Source organism: Pseudopipra pipra, chromosome 11, assembly GCF_036250125.1.
Source record: "Pseudopipra pipra isolate bDixPip1 chromosome 11, bDixPip1.hap1, whole genome shotgun sequence".
In the NCBI taxonomy this organism is placed as follows: Eukaryota; Metazoa; Chordata; class Aves; order Passeriformes; family Pipridae; genus Pseudopipra; species Pseudopipra pipra.
Genome location: NC_087559.1, coordinates 19,408,461 through 19,427,721, shown reverse-complemented (window position 1 = coordinate 19,427,721; position 19,261 = coordinate 19,408,461). Strand labels below are relative to the sequence as shown.

The window sequence follows — 19,261 nt, the reverse complement described above, 5'->3', positions numbered from 1 at the left end:
CACTTGCAAATCCAGCAGCTGGATGGGACACAGATTTAACAACAGAGCACTAAAATACGGAAAGAAATTGCCATTTTTTTTAATAAAGAATTGGGCACTTCTGTAATTAAAAACATACCTACAACAACAACAAAAAATCAGGATATTTCATCTTGCCTTAAAAACAACTGACTCTATACTTTCATTGCACACAGTAAAACCCAAGAGGGCTGAAACTTCATAGTGCCCAGACCTAAGTGACAGTAGAATCATAGAATAGAATCACAGAATCAGCTGGGTTGGAAGGGACCTCCCAGATCATCCAGTCCAACCCTTGATCCAACCCCACCGTGGTTCCCAGTCCATGGCACTGATGCCACATCCAGTCTCATCTTAAAAACCTTCAAGGACAGAGAATCCACCCCTTCCCTGGGCAGCCCATTCCAGTGGCTGAGCACCCTCTCTGGAAAGAAATTCTTTCTAATATCCAACCTAAACCTCCCCTGGCACAGCTCAAGACCCAGCTCTCTTGTCTTGCTGATGGTTGCCTGGGAAAAGAGACCAACCCCCCTGGCTCCCCCCTCCTGTCAGGGAGTTGCAGAGAGTGAGGAGGTCTCCCCTGAGCCTCCTCTTCTCCAGGCTGAACAGCCCCAGCTCCCTCAGCCTCTCCTCACAGCACTTGTGCTCCAGTCCCTTCCCCAGCCTCGTTGCTCTCCTCTGGACCTGCTCCAGCCCCTCAAGCTGCAACAGCCAAGCCCATGTCAGCCCCAGGAAAACCTTGGAACTGCTTCCCCAGGCCTTTGGGCTCACTCTCATCACACTTCTAGGTCAGACCTAGGGCAGGCCCAACCTCTGTCCTTGTTTCTGAACACTGTCCTGCACTGCATTTTTTTGCCACATAATTTTATATTATGTCTTAAATTATTTATGTCTTAAAGCTTGATACGTTCACGAGAAGCATTTAAAAATGATTCCAATGAACCCCTGATTCCAGTGCAGATTGCTAAGTACCTGCAGTTCTGACACAAGAGGGAAGCCACCTATTAGCCTATTCCTGAAAGTACTGCCATGTTTTATCAGTCCCTTCTGGCTTCCCAGCCTCACTCACCTTTGCCATCAGTAGCTGCAATAAATCCTATTCCCAAATCTGGCACAGAACACTGTGAAAGCTCTGCCAACCCACAGGACAGTGGGTCAATGACTGGCTTCAAACAAACAGGGAAAAACCAATATGGGCTGCAACCCTTTTCACATGGACCACTGCCACAGCTCCCTGCAGGAGGAGTTGCTAAACTGCAGCAAAGATCTATGTGTACCATAATATTAATCATTTCAGACAAGATTATTTGTCTTCCATTAGAACTGGTTCAGCTCTGGACCTGCCAAGAGAACTCGGGACTGGTCCCATCTCCTCCCAGCAGCAAGCTGGAGAGTTGGTCAACTCTAGTAAGACAAGGATTGATAAACACAGGGCAGAAAAGATCTCACTAGTTCCCAGTTCACAATTGTGAGGGCATGTTTTCCTCAACAGATGGTCTAAATAACTCATTCTTGGCTCCAGCTATTAATGGTTTTCTTTCCTGCTATTTCCTCAACATCTCTAATGGCAATTCCCAGGCAAAATTAAATGTCTGGTGACCCTGCACAGCTCTTCTGAGCAGAGCACTCCTTAACTCAGGAGAACACAGCTCTGCTCAGGTGAAAGTCTCACTTGAGCTCAGCTGAGCTGCTTCTGCAGTATCTACCACAGAAAAAGTAGATAAACTGTCTTTCCTCATTAAAATGAGAAAGGGGATATGATTTTTCAATTTAGGCACTTCCCTAGACTCAAGAACAACTAAATCCATCACTAAGATCCATCACTTCCTATCCAGTTCCAAGGTCCTTTGGTAAATATATGCTTTAAAAAAGCTTCTGTATTACCAATTTTGAAACCTCCCATTCCTAGAATTTGCCTGTACTTGAATGTTATCTGTTACTGTATTTGCCACTTCTCTCACTGCTTGCCCAGGCTGACCCTCACTGTCTCTTCTGCAAATCACTGACCATAAAACCAGGGATGTCCTTCCCCTGGGGAGTTTGCTCACATTTAGGACTCTGCACTAACCCACCTCCCTCTCCAGGCCCCAAGTCTTTGAGTTCTATAAAACAGCACAACTATTATTTGATATTAATATTACAGCTATTATTTGAGTTCTATACAACAGTACAACTCCCAGGTTTACAATGTCTGATCAACAAGTTTAAAAGTGACAAAAGGGAACCAAGAGCACCTCACCATTATTGTTCCTCCCGTCTGGGTTCGCAGAGGCCTCAGAACTTTTCTCTGAACAACAAAATTGGGAAGAAAGGCAACAGGTGGGATTTCTGTGATGGTAGCCACAACAAAGGACCACTACAAGAGGGGAAAAGAGAGTTCCCATTAATGCAGTCTGTTTTAATGATGACATTTAGATCTCCCATTAGTTGCTATTTCCTGCAAAGGAGCTCACAGGTCCTTAATAAGATTTTTAGATGGAGGTGACCCCACCACCCTTATCAGTGACCTCCAAATAGGCTCAGCCTTAAGTTGTTAACTATGAGAATCACCACTTTCCAGCTTTTAGTACCAAACAGTCATAAATCAGCAATTTTTCAGCAAGCTAGTATTTCAGAAAATGTAATATCCCTGGGATTGGGAGGAAGAATTGTAGAATGTCCTTCAGTTACACTTGATATATTGTTCAAACCTAAAATTTCTATTCCTGTGTGAAATCAAAAGGATATACCAAGGAGAAAGGAAACACAAACAAACAGACAACTGAGCTAAGAAGTTCAAACACTTAAGTGAACACACAGTGCAAACTTAAGCACGGAGAACTGATTAAAATTTATTTAGCATATTAAACACTTCTGGAAAACATTTCAAGAAACAGTTTTGTTCCAAAGTCTTCAAGGTTAGAACACAAAATATTTGCAATATGTAAATGCCTTTTTTGCAAACACATAGATTACTTCAAAAAACTTCCATTCACACTGCTACCACTGATAACACTGCTAAATATATTTCAAAGCATAAGTCACAAGCAAGGATACACCTGTTCATCCAAAACTGAAACATTTAGGGACAAGGACTGGAACTTCCCACCCTGTACAGACTCTGGATAGATCCATTTTAGGAATCATAACTGGATTTAGTGTGTTTGTTGCCCCATTACTGTGAGCTGGTCACAGCAGGATGACTGATTGGAACCAAAGCCAATCTCAGGGTCCTCTGATACTCAAAATAACTTCCCAGTTATCAATATTTCAACTACAAAATACTATTGGGTGGCATCATTAATTAAGGTCTACCACGTACTAATTAAATTTTGCCAACAGTTCATTTTAAGCTTTTATTACTTTTACATTTTCAAGACATTATTCTGTTGACATACTACCAGCTCATTACCCTGTTACCCAGCCATCATAAAGTGCTTTAATTACTTTTTAATACAGTCAATCTTGATGAAGTCCCTTTGCAAGATATTTTAGCTTTCGAACAAGCACATATTCAATTCTGTTGTTCTAAAATGGGACTGAAAAGGTCACATCTGGATAAAAAGTAAATTTGACCTCAAAAGAGAACGATGATCGCAGAGGAAGTTTTACCAAGGTTTAAAAAAATTAATGTCAACAGGGAGAAGTGGGAGCAATAATGACTTAAATCAACAATTCTGCTGCTGCAGCTTTTAAAGTGATGGTAAGAAATCCATAAGTGGCAGAGGAAGGAGCAGACAAACCTTGCTGGGAACGTTCCCAAAGACACTCACTGCTCCAGACTTAGGCCTGTGGTTGTTTAGTAACTCCCAACATATGGGGGAGAGTCACTGACTCTGAGGAAAGTGTTGGGGTTCAAGAATGAAAATGCTTCTCCAAAAGCTCCCCTTAAAAACTGAGAAATGTACTGCCTCAAACTGTGCAATGCTTTGTGCCTTTTTCTTCAGTGTGCTAATGTTGTTTTCCAACATTTCTCACAGTAAATTCCCAGAACGGCCATGTACAGACTCAAAAAAGGAATCAACAGGAATTGGGTTCATGTAATTGTACATTTTTTCATGCTGTAAAAAAAAAAAAATTAGGAGAGCTGAGGAATACATTAATTACATTTTCCAGGCTGTCAGTGGCTTCCATAACACCAGCCTTCATACATCAGTTCCCTTTTTTTTTTTTTTTAAATCAGTATTTTTCATATTCATGTATCATGACTGCATATATCAGAATAATATCAGTTACTATTTTTTCTGGGAGACATTTGCTCTCACTCAGCCATCAAGTTACTTCCCTGGAAGTGCCCAAGGCCAGGTTGGATGGGGCTTGGAGCAACCTGGTCTATGGAAGGTGTCCCTGCCCATGGCAGGGGGTGGAATGAGATGGGCTTTGAGGTCCCTTCCAGCCCAAACTATGCTGGGATTCTATAAAATTACTGATTTTCCAGTAAAGTGTTGTAGACATGTAATTATGTGACTTAGAAATTAAAACTTGGTCTGGATTCAGGGAAGAATAATAATCATATATAAAAACTATTCAATACCATGTCTTCACTTATTCTTTGTAGTTATCAGCTCAGTTTAACTCTTCCTATATTTTTATTGCTAATAATGTAAGATTTTTTAAAATTACTTACCTTTCTATATTTTGAATAAATAATTTGATGGATGAATTTAGTTTCCATTTTTAAAAAATTAACTCCCTGTTTTCTTAAAAGGAGCAAAGAAGTCAGGTTGACCCTTAGCCAGGTGTATTTTCCATTAATAAATGCCTCCTACCATATTAACTACTGGGCAGTAGCAATAACTGTGGCTAAGTGTAACCCTACACCAAGATGTTACCTCTGAAAAAAAAAAACCCAACCCCAAAACCAAAATGAAACCAAAAAATCCCAGAACAACCACAACTTAACAGTTCTTAATTTCCCTTGCTTAAGCCCAAACTCTGTAATAACACATACATTCAATGAGGATATTCTTGTAAGACTTCACTTGTAAAATATTATTACTATTAACTTTAATTCCTTAACTATAAAACTCTTCACAGTAAGGTTAAATGTCTTCAAATGATTAGTCTTCAAGGACTCAAAGTTAAACTGAAAAACTAATATGAAGAAGATGTAAAGCTAAAGCAGTTGCTTTTATGCTGAGATCTCCTGGATTAATACAAACAGATCATCAATGATCAAACCCACCCTCTGATGTACTGCCTTTTATGTTATGCATTCATTGCATTCCAGCATTTTAAAATAGCCAACAACATGTCAAATTAAGAAAAAAACTATGCAGTTTTGTTCTTTAATATCTAAATTTAAACTGTGTTTAAATCTTTGATAAGGTCCTGGAACTAGTCCCAGCTCCAAGGGAAAATTCACGGAGTTACAAATCCAACACCAAGCAGCAAACGTGATTTATATTTAGAAGCTTCCCTGGGACAAAGTTATCTGGATCCATCTTCAGTAGCGAGAGAAAGTTATGTTTTTAGCTTGAATTAACACAAGATAAAATCATAAGGGGCAGTAGGAAGGTTGCAGTTCTCCCAGAGGTTTCCAGTCAAGGTTATCACCTGGAACAAGGTTCTGCACTGGTACAAGTGATGACACAGGGGATGCACCCAAGGAGAACAACCAGCCACTCTGGTCCCAAACAATGAGCTGGAAACATTAAAAGGAAGAAACCAAATGCTGCCTTGTCCTTCAGAGCTTTGGCAGCTGCTTTAGCTGCACAGGATGTCCCTCAGCACTTGCACAGAGGTGTGACATTAAACCTGTCACACCTTGTTCCCTGGGACTGGAACTCGTTTGGTATTCTCTCCAAACATATTCAAATATTATCTTTAAAATAACATGTTTTTATATTCCTACAGACCCTTACCTGACACATTTTTACATGAAAACTTAGGTAAAAGGAATCAAATTAATTTATCTCCTTTCATGACCTTTTAAATTAACATTTTACAGCAAAACAGCACTTCATTAATGGGTCACCAAGACACATTCTGTGCTGGTTTATCTGAACAACTAAACCAGCCACAAGTACCACTGATTAATTCATGATCCTGCTCCTGCCTGAGAGCCCTCCCACCTCCAGGCACCTGCCAAACCCCCCCCACAGGTACCTCTGGGCTCCTGGCAGAGGAACTCACCTGGCAGGGCAGGAGCCAAGGCACACGAGCACCTGAGCACCATCAGCCCACTCTTCACCAGCCTTACACAGGGGCATTTCTAATAACATGATTAACCTCTGATTTTTAAACCTACACAATTTGAAAATCTATAAACCAGATTAAGTTATAAATTTATAACTGATTAATCAGCTGATTCAGCTTTCAGAAAAGCCTATCTTGTACTGCACTCACACGCTTCACCCTCAGCATTCACATTTCAGTGTTCACTCACAAGTTATCACAGAACTTCCCCTATAGAAAAATGGCTCAAGTGAAAGACTTTTACAGTCTGAAACTGGCTTCAAGCTCATTGCCTACCATCTTCCAAAATTCCAGAATGCTGACATGCAGGAAATCCATTCTTTCACCCAACAGTGGAAAAAGGCAGTAAGAAAAGTACTGCAAGCAAATATGCACAGTCCAGTCATTACCTTAGAGATCTACCTTCTTCAGAGGCATAACTGAGGGGGAATCACCTCAGTTCAACAGGCCAAACTAAGGCCTTCTGAACTGAGGTGATTCCCCCTCAGTCCTCAGTTGTAAGGACTAAGCAGGGAAACAGGGAGAGCCTTCCTGCCAGCACAGAACTAATTCCCAGTGGCAGATCTACTTGTGCCCATCATTTTGCTTCTCTTCACCAAAGACTCATCTGCTTCAACCACCACCTCTTCTTGCAAGTGTAGGGTAATTCCTGCCAAACTCATGCTCAAATTGAATTGAATGCTCCAGTGATCCATTATTTTAGGAGACCTGGGCATTCCAAGAAAGACAAGCACTCCCACAGTCTTCAGGGGTGATCGAATATGAAATGATACCATTTATAGGTATTTGTCTGGATTTAAAAATAAGCAGCACAGCAGACTTTGGAAAAGGCAATACAAAGGATACCCAGGGATTTTTCATGTCTAACCATGTTATTTTTCTTTTGCAACTAAGCACTTTTTATCTTCACTGCTTGGCAGGAATTTGCTGGCATGACCAATGTCTTCCAACAATGTCTTCCAATTTCTACAGCTGCAGGAAATATTCCCTCAGGAAAAGGGCAGTGACTGATATCCAGTTAATCCCATCTGGAAGCACACAACAGTCTGGTTTTGACCACCAAGGCACGAGTTATGCAGACAGTTCATGTGAAGCCATCCTGTAGGCACTAAAGATATTATTATGGCATTGCAAACTGAGCCGTGCACATTACACCCCTCTTCAAAGGAGTGATTCAGTAACAAGAGGTGGGTGGTTCTATGGAATTAAAAGTTCAGTATCAAGAATAGCTGCAATAAGATCAAACCTAATGATGTATGAAATTGCATGGAACTTCATAGCACAGAATGAAGAGGCAGAAGAGAACTCAGAAAGAGTAAGAGTGGAAAAAAGTTCACACAAGTAACAGATCACTGAGAAAAATAAAACATTCCAGAAATAGCAATCCAAGGACTCTTCCACTGTGGAAGAGCATAGGTGACTCAAAATAATTTCTTCTGAATAATGAAATGGAAGATTTCTTTTCTCATACAAATCCCTTCTGCACCCTCCAAGTAGAATTTCAAAATGAAGGCAATGTCACCTTGCACTCACGTACTGTCCAATTCCACCTACAGATGACTGGAAATTTGCAGAAGCAGAGATTTCACATGCTTATGTTTTAGAGTTCACTGAAGTCTAACAAATGGATGTTTCATATAGAAATATCCAAGGAATATTCTTTATCTCCTGTGGATATGCAATCCCATATGAGCTGGTACTGGAAACCTTCACACACGGATAACATGCAAGGCTATTCTCCTACACTGATCTTCCAGCTCTCTCCACATTCCACCAATACCAGCAGTGTCCAAGGACAAAGCCAGTACTTCCCCCCACAACAACTGACCACAGAAACCCTACATGGATGCTCTGTCAATGTGACATAACCCCAAACTCCATAAAGCCATCCCTCCATTAGGAAACACCCAATGAAATCCTCCCAATTGCTCTCTAATGTATTTTCAATTTCAGAACTGTATTTTACCAGAATAAATCAAAACTTACATACACTGCTCAGGATCAAAACCCTGGCTGTAAGGAGACTATTACATCTCAAACATTCAGATTTGCCTTATGTTCATTTTACCTTGCTGAAATATTTCAGGCCACCTCCATAACACAGCAGACCCCCTTTGCCCTCCACCCCTGTACACTGTGAGCAGCCACTCTTTCTATGGTTTTCTCCCAGTACCCTCAGTAACAACCTTGTTCAAATACACCATTTATCATCTGCAAAGTTGATTCTATAACAAATCTATATGCACTGCCTTTGACACCAGTTCTGGACAGTTTGCTGGAAAAGCACAGGAACAAGCACAGCACCTTTAATCTGTTAAGGTAGCGCCTCGTGTGAACCACCAGCAGATCTTCATCAGTCGCCTCCCGTGCCTGTACAACCAAGTCATCTGCAATTAGTTTTTCTTCTGCAACAGGAGAGAAATAACAATTGGCATTGTACACCATGGCTTAACTCCCCATGCCCCACCCTGCCAAAGGTGCTGTTCTGACTTTGGTGGAACAACTTCAGCTGTTGGTTGTTGCTGAAACAACTCTGGTTACTCAGCATTTGCAAGTTCTCCAAATGCACCCAGGTAAGTTATTCAGGGAGTGTGTATATGAGAAATACTGTTTACAGCAAGTGTGATCATGGTAACTCCTTGTTTCAACTGCAAGAACAGACTGGTAGTGGCAGAGGATGGACACACACAATGGCATGGCAAGACTCCTCAGTTTAGGGTTTGGCACACTGGGCAAATCTTGGTGCTATTAACATCAAATATTCATCAATTTTTAACATGCTTTAAGAAATCCCACAGTTTATACTAGTATTTAATCCCCCAAATCAAAGCAGAATAAAATAATAAATCAAAATCTAAACCAAGATCATTGCTTGGACGTTCATGGAAGCAAACAAGCTTCATTAGGATACTTCTGGCACACTCCTACCCCAATCTAATTTCAAGAAATACCAATGACCAGCTACAAGCTTTTTGTCTTAAACACCAAAAGATAAATTAAAAAGTTTTATAAGAGCAAGTTACAAAGTGTCCCTCCAAGATTTCAGAATGTGATCAAAGACAGCACATTTGAGTGCATCCATCTGAAAGTTCAGATGTGGGCCAGCCTCAAAGGCCAGGCAGTGCAGAAGAACAGTGGCACTTTGCATATGATCACTGCTAACAACAATTATAAGGCATCGTGCTCATCTTCCCAGGCAAATTTTGATATTTAACTGCTGCATGGCTGCAACCTTCTGTATCTTTGATTTTATACTTGGAGGAGAAAGAAAACAACTCGGAAATGTGAGAGATTGTGTTCTGAAGTGTTATACAAGCACAGCACCTGCAACTACATTTGTTTTGGCAAGGCTCTGTTTCTCCTGACTGAGGCCTGAGGAACATTTCATTCATGCCCTGGTGTCAGACAGAGCCCAGCTGCTGCCAGCTTCCCTCCCCAGGAGGGAACACTTGTTCACTGCTGATTTGCTGATAGGAACGGGGGAGGTCAGCTCTTGCCAGAGCAAACCCAGCACCCTGGGCTACCCTGGGGCTTCTTTCTCCTTTCAAAGCAAGGACAGTAAAACAAGTGGGAAAACTCATTTTCTGTGAAAGACTGAGACACTTCAGAATGGACACGTCACGTGGATAAGAGTTGGAGGAAAAGACTTTCCACGGAGAAGGAACAGAAAGGCAAAGGTTCTGATTAATTAAGAAAACTGCCATGGAGCCCAAGACTTAATTATTTCAGGTTGTTAGAGGAAAAAGCCAAAACTCAGCTACTAAGCGTGTGTCAGGATTCACTTAACCTCAGTTAAATGAATACAAGGCAGCCTAAAGAGGGAAGGACAACCCTGAACTGCACAGGATTATCAGCTGAAGGAGTTATTAGGACCACATAAAGGCCTGGCTTTGAGACAATCTTTGTCTTGACAAGAGAAAAAGCCTTTTTTTTTATTTTTTACACTTGGTGAGCAAGCTTGCACTTTAAATGAAGAGATGCCAAGATTCTATAGGCCCTGACCCTATCCCTGCTTCTTAGATTTGTATTTCCTTAATGAATTTCTGCCTGTATCTTCCAGTTGGTGTAAACAGCAATAATGAGAAGCTTCATAAAACGCTCTGCCCATCACCAGAGGCACCTCAAAGCTCTTTCCAAACACTGAACACTATCAGAGCAATAGGATGAGGTTGCTAAAGAGTGGATTTACACAAAGTGCAGAGTGCAGCTCTCTCTCAGCCTGAGCAGTGCCATTTGCCAGCAGTCCAAGCTGAATGACTGAGTTACACCTGCAGCAAACCATCATTAACACCTGTAGTTTCACAAGCCAAAGGAATGTCCCAGATCTTGCTGTACCAGGTGTAAAGCAAGAGTAGCAAGAGGCCATAGGAAGCCACTCACTGCACTCCCAAGCTGCAGCTCAGGTGTGGTAAGCCCAGCTGTTTGTAAGATTGCAGCTCACGCAGGAAGGATTTTCCTTTCCCTGATTCTGAACTCAAGTCTGTGTTCTGACTGAGAGCCAGGCTTGGGCTTCAAAAGTAAGGACAAACTGGAGCTGCAAACAGAGCTGTCCTCCAGAGGAAACTTAAAAGAAATACTGCTCTCAGACACTCACCTAGAATTGAAAGAAAGAGTGATTCAGTAAAAATCAGCCAAGTATCAAAACACTGTATGCTAAGCTATATCTACCTCACTCGGCTGGGCTGAAAGCCAAGATCCTGGTGCTCACTTCAGAGGTGGAAACAATTCTCAAACATCCCACAGGAGCTTTTCTTGTAAAGGCCAAGCAATGAAATTCTGCTCACTTCATGCCTTCATTCCAAGTATAAAGACCGGAACTATTTTAGGATGGTCTAAGACATGGCTATGCTCACATTTCTTCTTCCTCCTTTTTACTCACAGCCTTGTAAAGCCCTGGGCCTGGCTCAAATGAACCAAACTAGTTACTCTGACTAGTATTATTCCTGCCTCTGGGGAGAGCAAATCATTTGATGAGCTTCAATCTCCAGGCACATTTCACGAGTTTCTCTCTGCACAGACACCATGACTGAGCTGAACCCAAAACTGTGGGTTTATTCAATGGAGCAGGCTAGAAAATACATTTCCTAAGGACTGTGATTCAAACCTTTGTATTAAAAAGCCCTAGTGTAGGATGTTTGCTCTCACATTACAAATTAGTCTCTTAAATACTTCATAGACAAAATCTTCAACAATGACATCCAACCCACCTCAAAAATCCTACAATCGATTTTACATATTAAGACTTAAGCCTGCAACTATATAAAAATACTAAAGCACTCCAAATATGATTAAAGAAGGTAGCTTAAATCTACACAAAGAGCAATGAGGAAATACAGTCTCTATTATGTTGGCAGTTATCAACATGAGTCTGCACTAATCACAGAATTTTCTTCAGCTTTTATGCAAACGTTGGTCTGAGAGGCACCTTCTAATTTTACCTTTCAAGAAATTGATTACTTTTCCCCATTTCCCTGCATCGAAGGGGTGCAGTTTCTCAAGTCCCATGAAGGTGATGTTGTAGTCTGGAGAATACACTATAGGCCAACATCCTGACGGGGGGTCCTCGTACAGCTCCGTCCTGTGGGGCCTTGACAGCACAAAAACAAACTCATCACCATTAGAAATTAGTTACCCTAGTTTTACCCCAAATTATAAATGAGAGTCCTTGTCAATACCAACTTTACATTGGGAATTATTCCTGAAAATGCTTTTTCCAACAGTTATTGAAGGCAACGCTTGGTTGTTCAACAGCTCTTTAGGGTCAGGGAGTTAAACTCTTGAACTAAACAGTAGTGGGGAAAATAGAACAACTGATGGCTGAAAAATGTGCACTAATGAATTATGCATATGAAGTTCACTGCAGAACTTAAATAATGGACAGATTTGGTTCTCTCCCCTTGTCTTTTCAAGTGCACCAACCAGCACCTCCACCTTCAAAGGTGCATCCAGTCCACAGCCAACATAACCTTCGACACAGGTCTCACATTTTAAAGTGTCTATCAAAACACAACTGAAGAAACCAAACCATGTTGCTCCTACACATGACACAAGCTTGGAAAGATTTCTAGGATCCTTTCCCAGAAGCAACAGATTATCTTGTGACCAGATGAGCACAATAAGAGGCTTGGGTTTGTATCTGCATAGCACAGAACCACAGGACACACTTTTAAGTCCAGATCTCCTGCCTATATCCCTAACCAATATCCTCCTTCATTCCTCCTCCAAATTATTGTATTTTCCCAACAATCTTCTCCTTTCCCAGCTGGAGAGACAGCACAGCCCTCCTTCCCATCCCATCAGTGAACAGGCAATGCTGTGTAGTTACAAACACAATCACCAATTATTTGGTAGACACTTGTGTGCACAAGTGGGTCAGCAGGCGAGGGGGATTCTGTGCTCACACTCAGCCTATTCCTGTGGGCTCCTCCTGTGCCCCAAACCCCCGTCACCGAGTCACGCCGAGAGCTCTCTTGCTCCCCGAAATTTAGCTGAAGTTTTCAAAAGGCTCCACAACGCACTGAGCAAGACACAAGAGCCTTTTGTCAGGTGAACAATAGACACAGAAACCCCCTTATTTCCAGCATAAATATGCTCAAAACCGCCCTTTTAAAACCCAGTTACAAACAAACCAAACCAAGCCTGAGGACAAAGGCGGTTTTTCAGCAGAGCCCGCAGCACAGTGCCCACACAGCGCCCACACACAGAGCCGGGCTCCGGGCCGTGCCCTCACCCAGCCAGGTACAGACACACCTGGGGGCAGGTACTGTGCCTGCTGTGCCCTCAGTCTGGGTACAGACACACCTGGGGGCAGGTGCTGTGCCTGCTGTGCCCTCAGTCTGGGTACAGACACACCTGGGGGCAGGTGCTGTGCCTGCTGTGCCCTCAGTCTGGGTACAGACACACCTGGGGGCAGGTGCTGTGCCTGCTGTGCCCTCAGTCTGGGTACAGACACACCTGGGGGCAGGTGCTGTGCCCCCTGAGCCCTGGGCCCACCACACACCTGTACGGCAGGTGCGGAGCCCCCAGCTCGGGTACAGACACATCTGGGGGACAGGTGCTGTACCCCCTCAGCTCCCAGCCCAGGTACGGACACACTTGGGGGGCAGGTGCGGAGCCCCCTGAGCCCCCAGCCAGGTACAGAGACACCTGGGGGCAGTTGCTGTACCCTGGGCCCACCACACACCTGGGGACAGGTGCTGTGCCCCCTGAGCCCTGGGCCCACCACACACCTGTGGGGCAGGTGCGGAGCCCCCGCCGGGCCCGGCAGCGCGGCCTCGGCGCCGCAGGGGCTGCGGGCACTGGTCCCTTCCCCGGGGTCGGCCCTGCTCCCGGAGGAACACGCCGCTTCCAGGGGCTCCTCGTGCTCCCAGAGGGACATCCCTCCCCCGGCAGGGCCGCTCCCGGCCGGCCGGGCCTCGGGCGCGGGGCCGGGCCCGCGGGGGCTCAGGCGCTGCTGCAGCCCCGGCCCGGCCCTGCGGCTCCGCGGGCCCCGCGGCCGGGCTGGCCGGGCCCCCCCGTCCCTGTTCCTATCCCTGTCCCTGTCCCTGTCCCTGTCCCCGTCCCCGTCCCCGTGCCCAGCCCTGTCCCCGTGCCCCTGGCCGTACTCACATCCCCGCCTCCGCCGGGCCGCGCAGGGAAGGGGCGGCGCGGCCGCGGCTCCGCCCGGCGCGGGGCGGTGCGGGGAGAGCTCCCGACCCGCCCGGCCCGGGATCGGCGGCACCGCCGCAGGGACGGCGGAGCGCGGGGCCGGGTGTCCGCGGGGTCGGGTGTCCGCGGGGCCGGGTGTCCGCGGGGTCGGGTGTCCGCGGCTCTCTGTACGGGCGGTGAGGCCTCGCAGGACGAGCTCTTGGTGTAATGTGGGAGTTGCAGAGACTCAACCCCTGCCTGTGATTTTATGTCAAGGGCCTGAAAGTGATTCCAGGCATCCTTCCTACTTTGGATAGGAAAATATCATCCTCATCGTGACAAAGTTAAGATAGCAGTAGCTGAAGAGATGTAGCAGGCCAGCAGCAAAATGAGGGAAACAACGGCAAAATAGTGATCTCGCCTAACAGCAGCAGAACTCCTGCTGATTTTGGCAGGTCATGATTCACTCCAGGAACACCATCCCTAAATTCAGGCACACAAGTAAGCTAGACTAAGCATACTTAACTAATCCTGCTTGAATATGTACAGGAAGAGTTTCTTACGCAGGTGTACAACTGAATCAGTAACACCATCATGAAAGATGGCCCATCCATCGCAGCAATATCCACCAAACCGGGATAAACGCCCAAAAGCATTTGGGCATTAGGAGTAATGTCTTTCTATGAGGAATCTAGATACATGTCTTTTTATGAGAATTCCAGATAAATGTCTTTCTTCTTAAAATACACCAGCTTTGGCTTGACATTCAGTATTGATGGATGCCTGGACTTCACCTTGGTATTTATTTAGCAGCAGGAGACTGTTATCCCACGAAAACATTCTATCCCTTTGACATTATCTTTTAATTACCATTTCTTTTGTTCTGCCCCTTCACATGCTGCCTCATTATTCGTTCAGCATATCTACCTTTTCTTCCTTCTTCCTGACTACTTAAAGCTCAGGGCTTAATTAGAGTTTGAGTGTTTGGTTAATAAGCTACAAACATAAGGTGTTTTTATTTCATTTTATTTATATTAACTTCTAGTTAAATTAAAAATCAACTTGCAGACTCGTTTCCGTATTTGTCGGATATCATAAATTGTTTGTCATATTCACTTTCCCATTAACAGGCCCTGGCACAGGTTGCCCAGAGAAGCTGGGGCTGCCCTATCCCTGGAAGTGTCCAAGGCCAACCTGGGATAGTGGAAGGTGTCCCTGCCCATGGCAGGGGGTGGAACTGGATGAGCTTTAAGGTCCTTCCAACCCAAACCAGTCTGGGATTCTGTGATTCTATGATTAATCATTTGCATCTAAACTATTGACTCCCACACTCCTCCAAATGGAGAGTTTACTTAGTCATTCCTTTTTTCACCACCAAATATCAAACGAAAACATCTACTCCTCTGTTCTGGACAGTTGTGACATGGGTTGCTGTCATTTTCCTCCTCTTACCCCACAAGCTGGATTCTTACCTGCAGGCTGATTCCCACCAGCCCCCAAAATAATCCCCTTTCCTTTCTGCATCCCTTGCTCCCTTGGAGGCACCCTAAGGAAGGGCTCCTATAGAATCACACAATCGTTAAGGTCGGAAAAGACCTTTAAGATCATCAAGTCCAACCATCAACCCAGCACCACCACCCTGTTCACCACTAAACCGTGTCCTCAACTGCCACGTCCACGTGTTTTTTGAACACTTCCAGGGATGGGGACTCCACCACTGCCTGGGCAGCCTGTGCCAATGCCTGACAGCCCTTTCCATGCAGAAATTCTCCTCATAGCCAACCTAAACCTCCCCTGGTGCATATTTAGACTAACACCTGTTCACTCTTGCTGGGGTATGATTATTTTTGCCTCTAGCAAAAAAGAAACACAATCAAGACATGGAACTTTTTCCACATAGGACACGATACTGAAGATTTTAGAAATGAGAAAATATTGTTTCTGGTATCCATGTACCATCTGGGCGTTCGTGATTGTTATTCTTGGTCCTGCCGTGGCTCCAAGGAACTGCAGCTGCGACACCAAACACCCTCATTCCCCGTTCCAGAGGAGGGACAGTCCCGCTGTGGAAGCATTTGCAGTTGGTTGCATTGCTGCAATGACTTCCCAGCAGATTTTAACCAAACCATATGAGGCATAACATTGTTGCTCAGTTTTATCTTTTTGTGCAGGAAAGTAATCATTTCCTCATGAATAGGCCCAAAACACGCAAGAGAATGACCCATTCTGGATTTTGGACGTTGCCTGAGCTCCAGTTTTCTGCCAGCAAACTTTGCAAGGCAAATGGATTAGCAAACCTTATAGCACAGTAGAAGAAACACAGCTGAGCAAATAATGGCACTTTTGGTTCACTAGTCACTCTGAAAAAAAACTTTTTTGGAGAAAATTTGAGGTTCAAATTATCTTTTTATGTTACAGCATTTGAAGCAGTGAAAATATATTTTAAATACACATAAGTGAAATAAGTCTGATTTTTATTTATCTAAAAATTAAATTCAACAAACAATAAATTTGTAAATTAATATACATTCACACAATGTACTGGAATAGCTGCATCCATACTTTTCACTGGAAGATATTTCCTATGAAATCCTGTTGAGTTCTAATCTTCTCTTTACAAGCCCGAAAAGCAGAGCAACAGCAATAAGTCAGAAAATATGAGAAAATTACTTAAGTTCCTTAAAATAAAAGCACATTGAACAAGCAGAAACTAGTTACAGACCACACAGAGCCCAGCCTTCTCTACATTGTTTGGAGTCCTTTAAAATTAGGCCCTGAATACACCATAAAAGTGAGAAAATAGATGAAGCACAAGATGGCTTATGCAGGTACTGATGCTATTTCTCAACTCATGGCTCTGTTTTCCCAAGACAAAGGAAATGTTTTCTCCTTGTACCATTTTGCTTCTGTGGAGACAAATGCAATTTGGATGGTTTTGACAACATCATGGCCAACGCTGGGTGCCTGCTGAGGGAGTCTGTGAATTGCTGCACACCTGAAAGCACAGGCACATCATTGTTCCAATAAATAAGCAGCAACTATTAACTCTCAAGGTCTGGCCTGTTTAATGTCCTCTCTGTCATCCAGGAGATCATTCGTCTCCTGGTGACAATCATCAAAGGGCCGCCTGCCTTCCAAAGAGAAATACTTTCTTATAATGGGGTTCCAATTCAAAGCTGAACCCAGGAACTCTCTCCAGGCTGTTCATGTGGTTGGTGCCTTTAAAGTTCAGGGACCCACCTGTGTGGATCCATGTGAAGATGGCTCCAGCAGCCTGAACTGCAAAACCAACTTTCAGCAAACAGAAAAACGAGTCTGATTAATGTCCCCTGGGAAAGGAACTGGCTGGTTGGGCCTGCCAGGAATCGTCCCAGTTTACTAAATCTGTTCAAGTCATTTCTCCTTTAGTAGAATGAGAGAACTTGGCAAAAGCCCTTCAGCAGCTTCTCAACCTCACTTAGAAGAGAAAATGACTTCTAAGTTTCATAGAATCATAGAACTGTGGGATTGTTAGGGGTGGAAAAGACCTTTAAGATCAAGTTCAACTGTCAACCCAGCACCATCACCCTGTTCACCACTAAACCATGTCCTCAAGTGCGATGTCCACATGTTTTTTGAACACTTCCAGGGATAGGGACTCCACCACTGCCCTGGGCAACCTGTGCCAATGCCTGACAGCCCTTTCCATGAAGAAACTTCCTCTAATTTTTCTCATCTAAACCTCCCCTGGCACAGCTGGAGGCCGTTCCTTCTCCTCCTGTCCCTCGTTCCCTGGGAGCAGAGCCCGACCCCCCCCGGCTTCCCCCTCCTGTCAGGGGGTTGCAGAGCCAGAAGGTCCCCCCTGAGCCTCCTTTTCTCCAGGCTGAGCCCCCCCAGGTCCCTCAGCCCCTCCTGCTGCTCCAGCCCCTTCCCAGCTTCGTTCCCTTCTCTGGACACACTTCAGCACCTCAAGGTCTTTCTGGTCCTGAAGGGCTCACTACAAGAAGTTTTGATATTCTGTGATGGTGAAATTACTTAAACATGATGAATGGTGAAACACAATAAGGGCTTTTCCATATGAAGAAACAGTGACATTACAGACAAAAGTCAGTGGTAGCAAATTCATGATATAATGAAAATTGAGCCTATAGATGACTGACGTAACCTCTGGGTCACCTCCCTCACAAATGAAGCAGTGTGAGGCCAAATTACGAGTTGATGCAATGCAGAGTATTATTTTAACCTCCTGGAAACTTTGCAGTTACTGCCTGGAGCTGGAATAATGCAGGAGTTTGGGATAACCCCAGTAGATCTGATCAGGCCTGACATGTGCAGCTCTCCTCCCCTCCCCTGCACGGAGGCAGCTGAACTACCTCCAGATCTCCCCCCTCTCTTGTCACGACAGCCTGTCCTCTGCAGAGGGAAAAAGCGCTGTGTGAATCAGCTCATTCTGCTTCAGCTGTGAGATGCCAAATATCCTTCCTCAAAGGGCAATCCTTCGGGACTGACATGAGAGCCACATCACAAAAACTTTGCTTTCAAACCTCTTTGAGTTGAGGCTTCTGAAACAGGTAACATCAAGAATCTGTGGATAAAATCTGGAATGAAATACTTGTAAAGGAACATATAAAAAAGGGATTTTTTTATTTACATTGGGACTGACTTTTCCTGTAAAAAAATTTAATAGTAACTCATTACATGAATTTCTACAGTAATATAATTGATGCTTTTCAAACAGAAGATAATATATTGAGAGCCTGTGCTACTTTAATCTCTTTGATCCTGAGGGCTTTGATCTGCCACGGGGTGACATGACTGAGATCAGGCATTTACTTCGGTGGTGTGTTGAAAATGTGAAATTATTGATTCCTGTAATCCAGCGGAGCAGAAAAAGGTCTGTGCTTTTTATAGCTCAGAAACTGATACAGCTTCCTTCCCTTGCTGTTGCTGAGAGCTGCTGGAAATGTAAGGCCTGAATATTCCTTAAAGATAAGATTATTTTCCTCACAGTCTTATCTTCACTCTTATTAGCCTAAGTGCTTCTCCTTCTCTGAATTACACGTGATTGAAACCCTCAGTTTTCAAAACATGGCATGATCCACTAAGCACCACTCTGTGCCTTCAGTGTCACGTGATTTTCAAGGTGAGGGATGCTGGCTATTGCCACAGAATTCAGATGATACAGATCCCAGTGAGGGTTTATCCAAAATAGCCTTTAAATATCCATTTCAAATTCCCTGGAGGGACTTAGTGCCTTGAGCCAGTGGTGGAAGCCCAAAGACTTGATTTACTCTCATACCCTGTAAACATCTGCAAGTCAGCATCAAACTGGAGAAAACTGTGTTTATTACAGCAAGGTGCCTTCTGAACCAAAAACCTTTCCAAGCAAGTGATTCATTTGCAGGTCCCTTCGGAGGTGCAGCCTGCTGCTCACTGGGTGAACATGAGCACAGAAGGGAAA

The 19,261-nt window shown here is 44.1% G+C and overlaps 1 protein-coding gene across 2 annotated transcripts in view; it reads right to left on the bottom strand.

Annotated features, from left to right (window-relative positions):
• The window catches only part of HDAC11 (histone deacetylase 11), a 29,275-nt gene extending 15,403 nt beyond the window's left edge, over positions 1-13,872 (bottom strand). Inside the window, exons 1-4 of one of the 2 annotated variants that reach the window (XM_064668057.1) lie at positions 13,804-13,872; positions 11,634-11,782; positions 8,500-8,600; positions 2,258-2,374 (exon numbers count right to left, since the gene is read on the bottom strand). In XM_064668057.1, coding sequence (XP_064524127.1) covers positions 2,258-2,374; positions 8,500-8,600; positions 11,634-11,782; positions 13,804-13,805 — 369 coding nt within the window. In that variant the 5' untranslated portion in view covers positions 13,806-13,872. Of the gene's footprint in view, positions 1-2,257; positions 2,375-8,499; positions 8,601-11,633; positions 11,783-13,424; positions 13,553-13,803 lie in introns of those variants that run through there. The other variant, XM_064668056.1, reaches the window with a different exon arrangement.
• Positions 13,873-19,261: the final 5,389 nt, after the last annotated feature.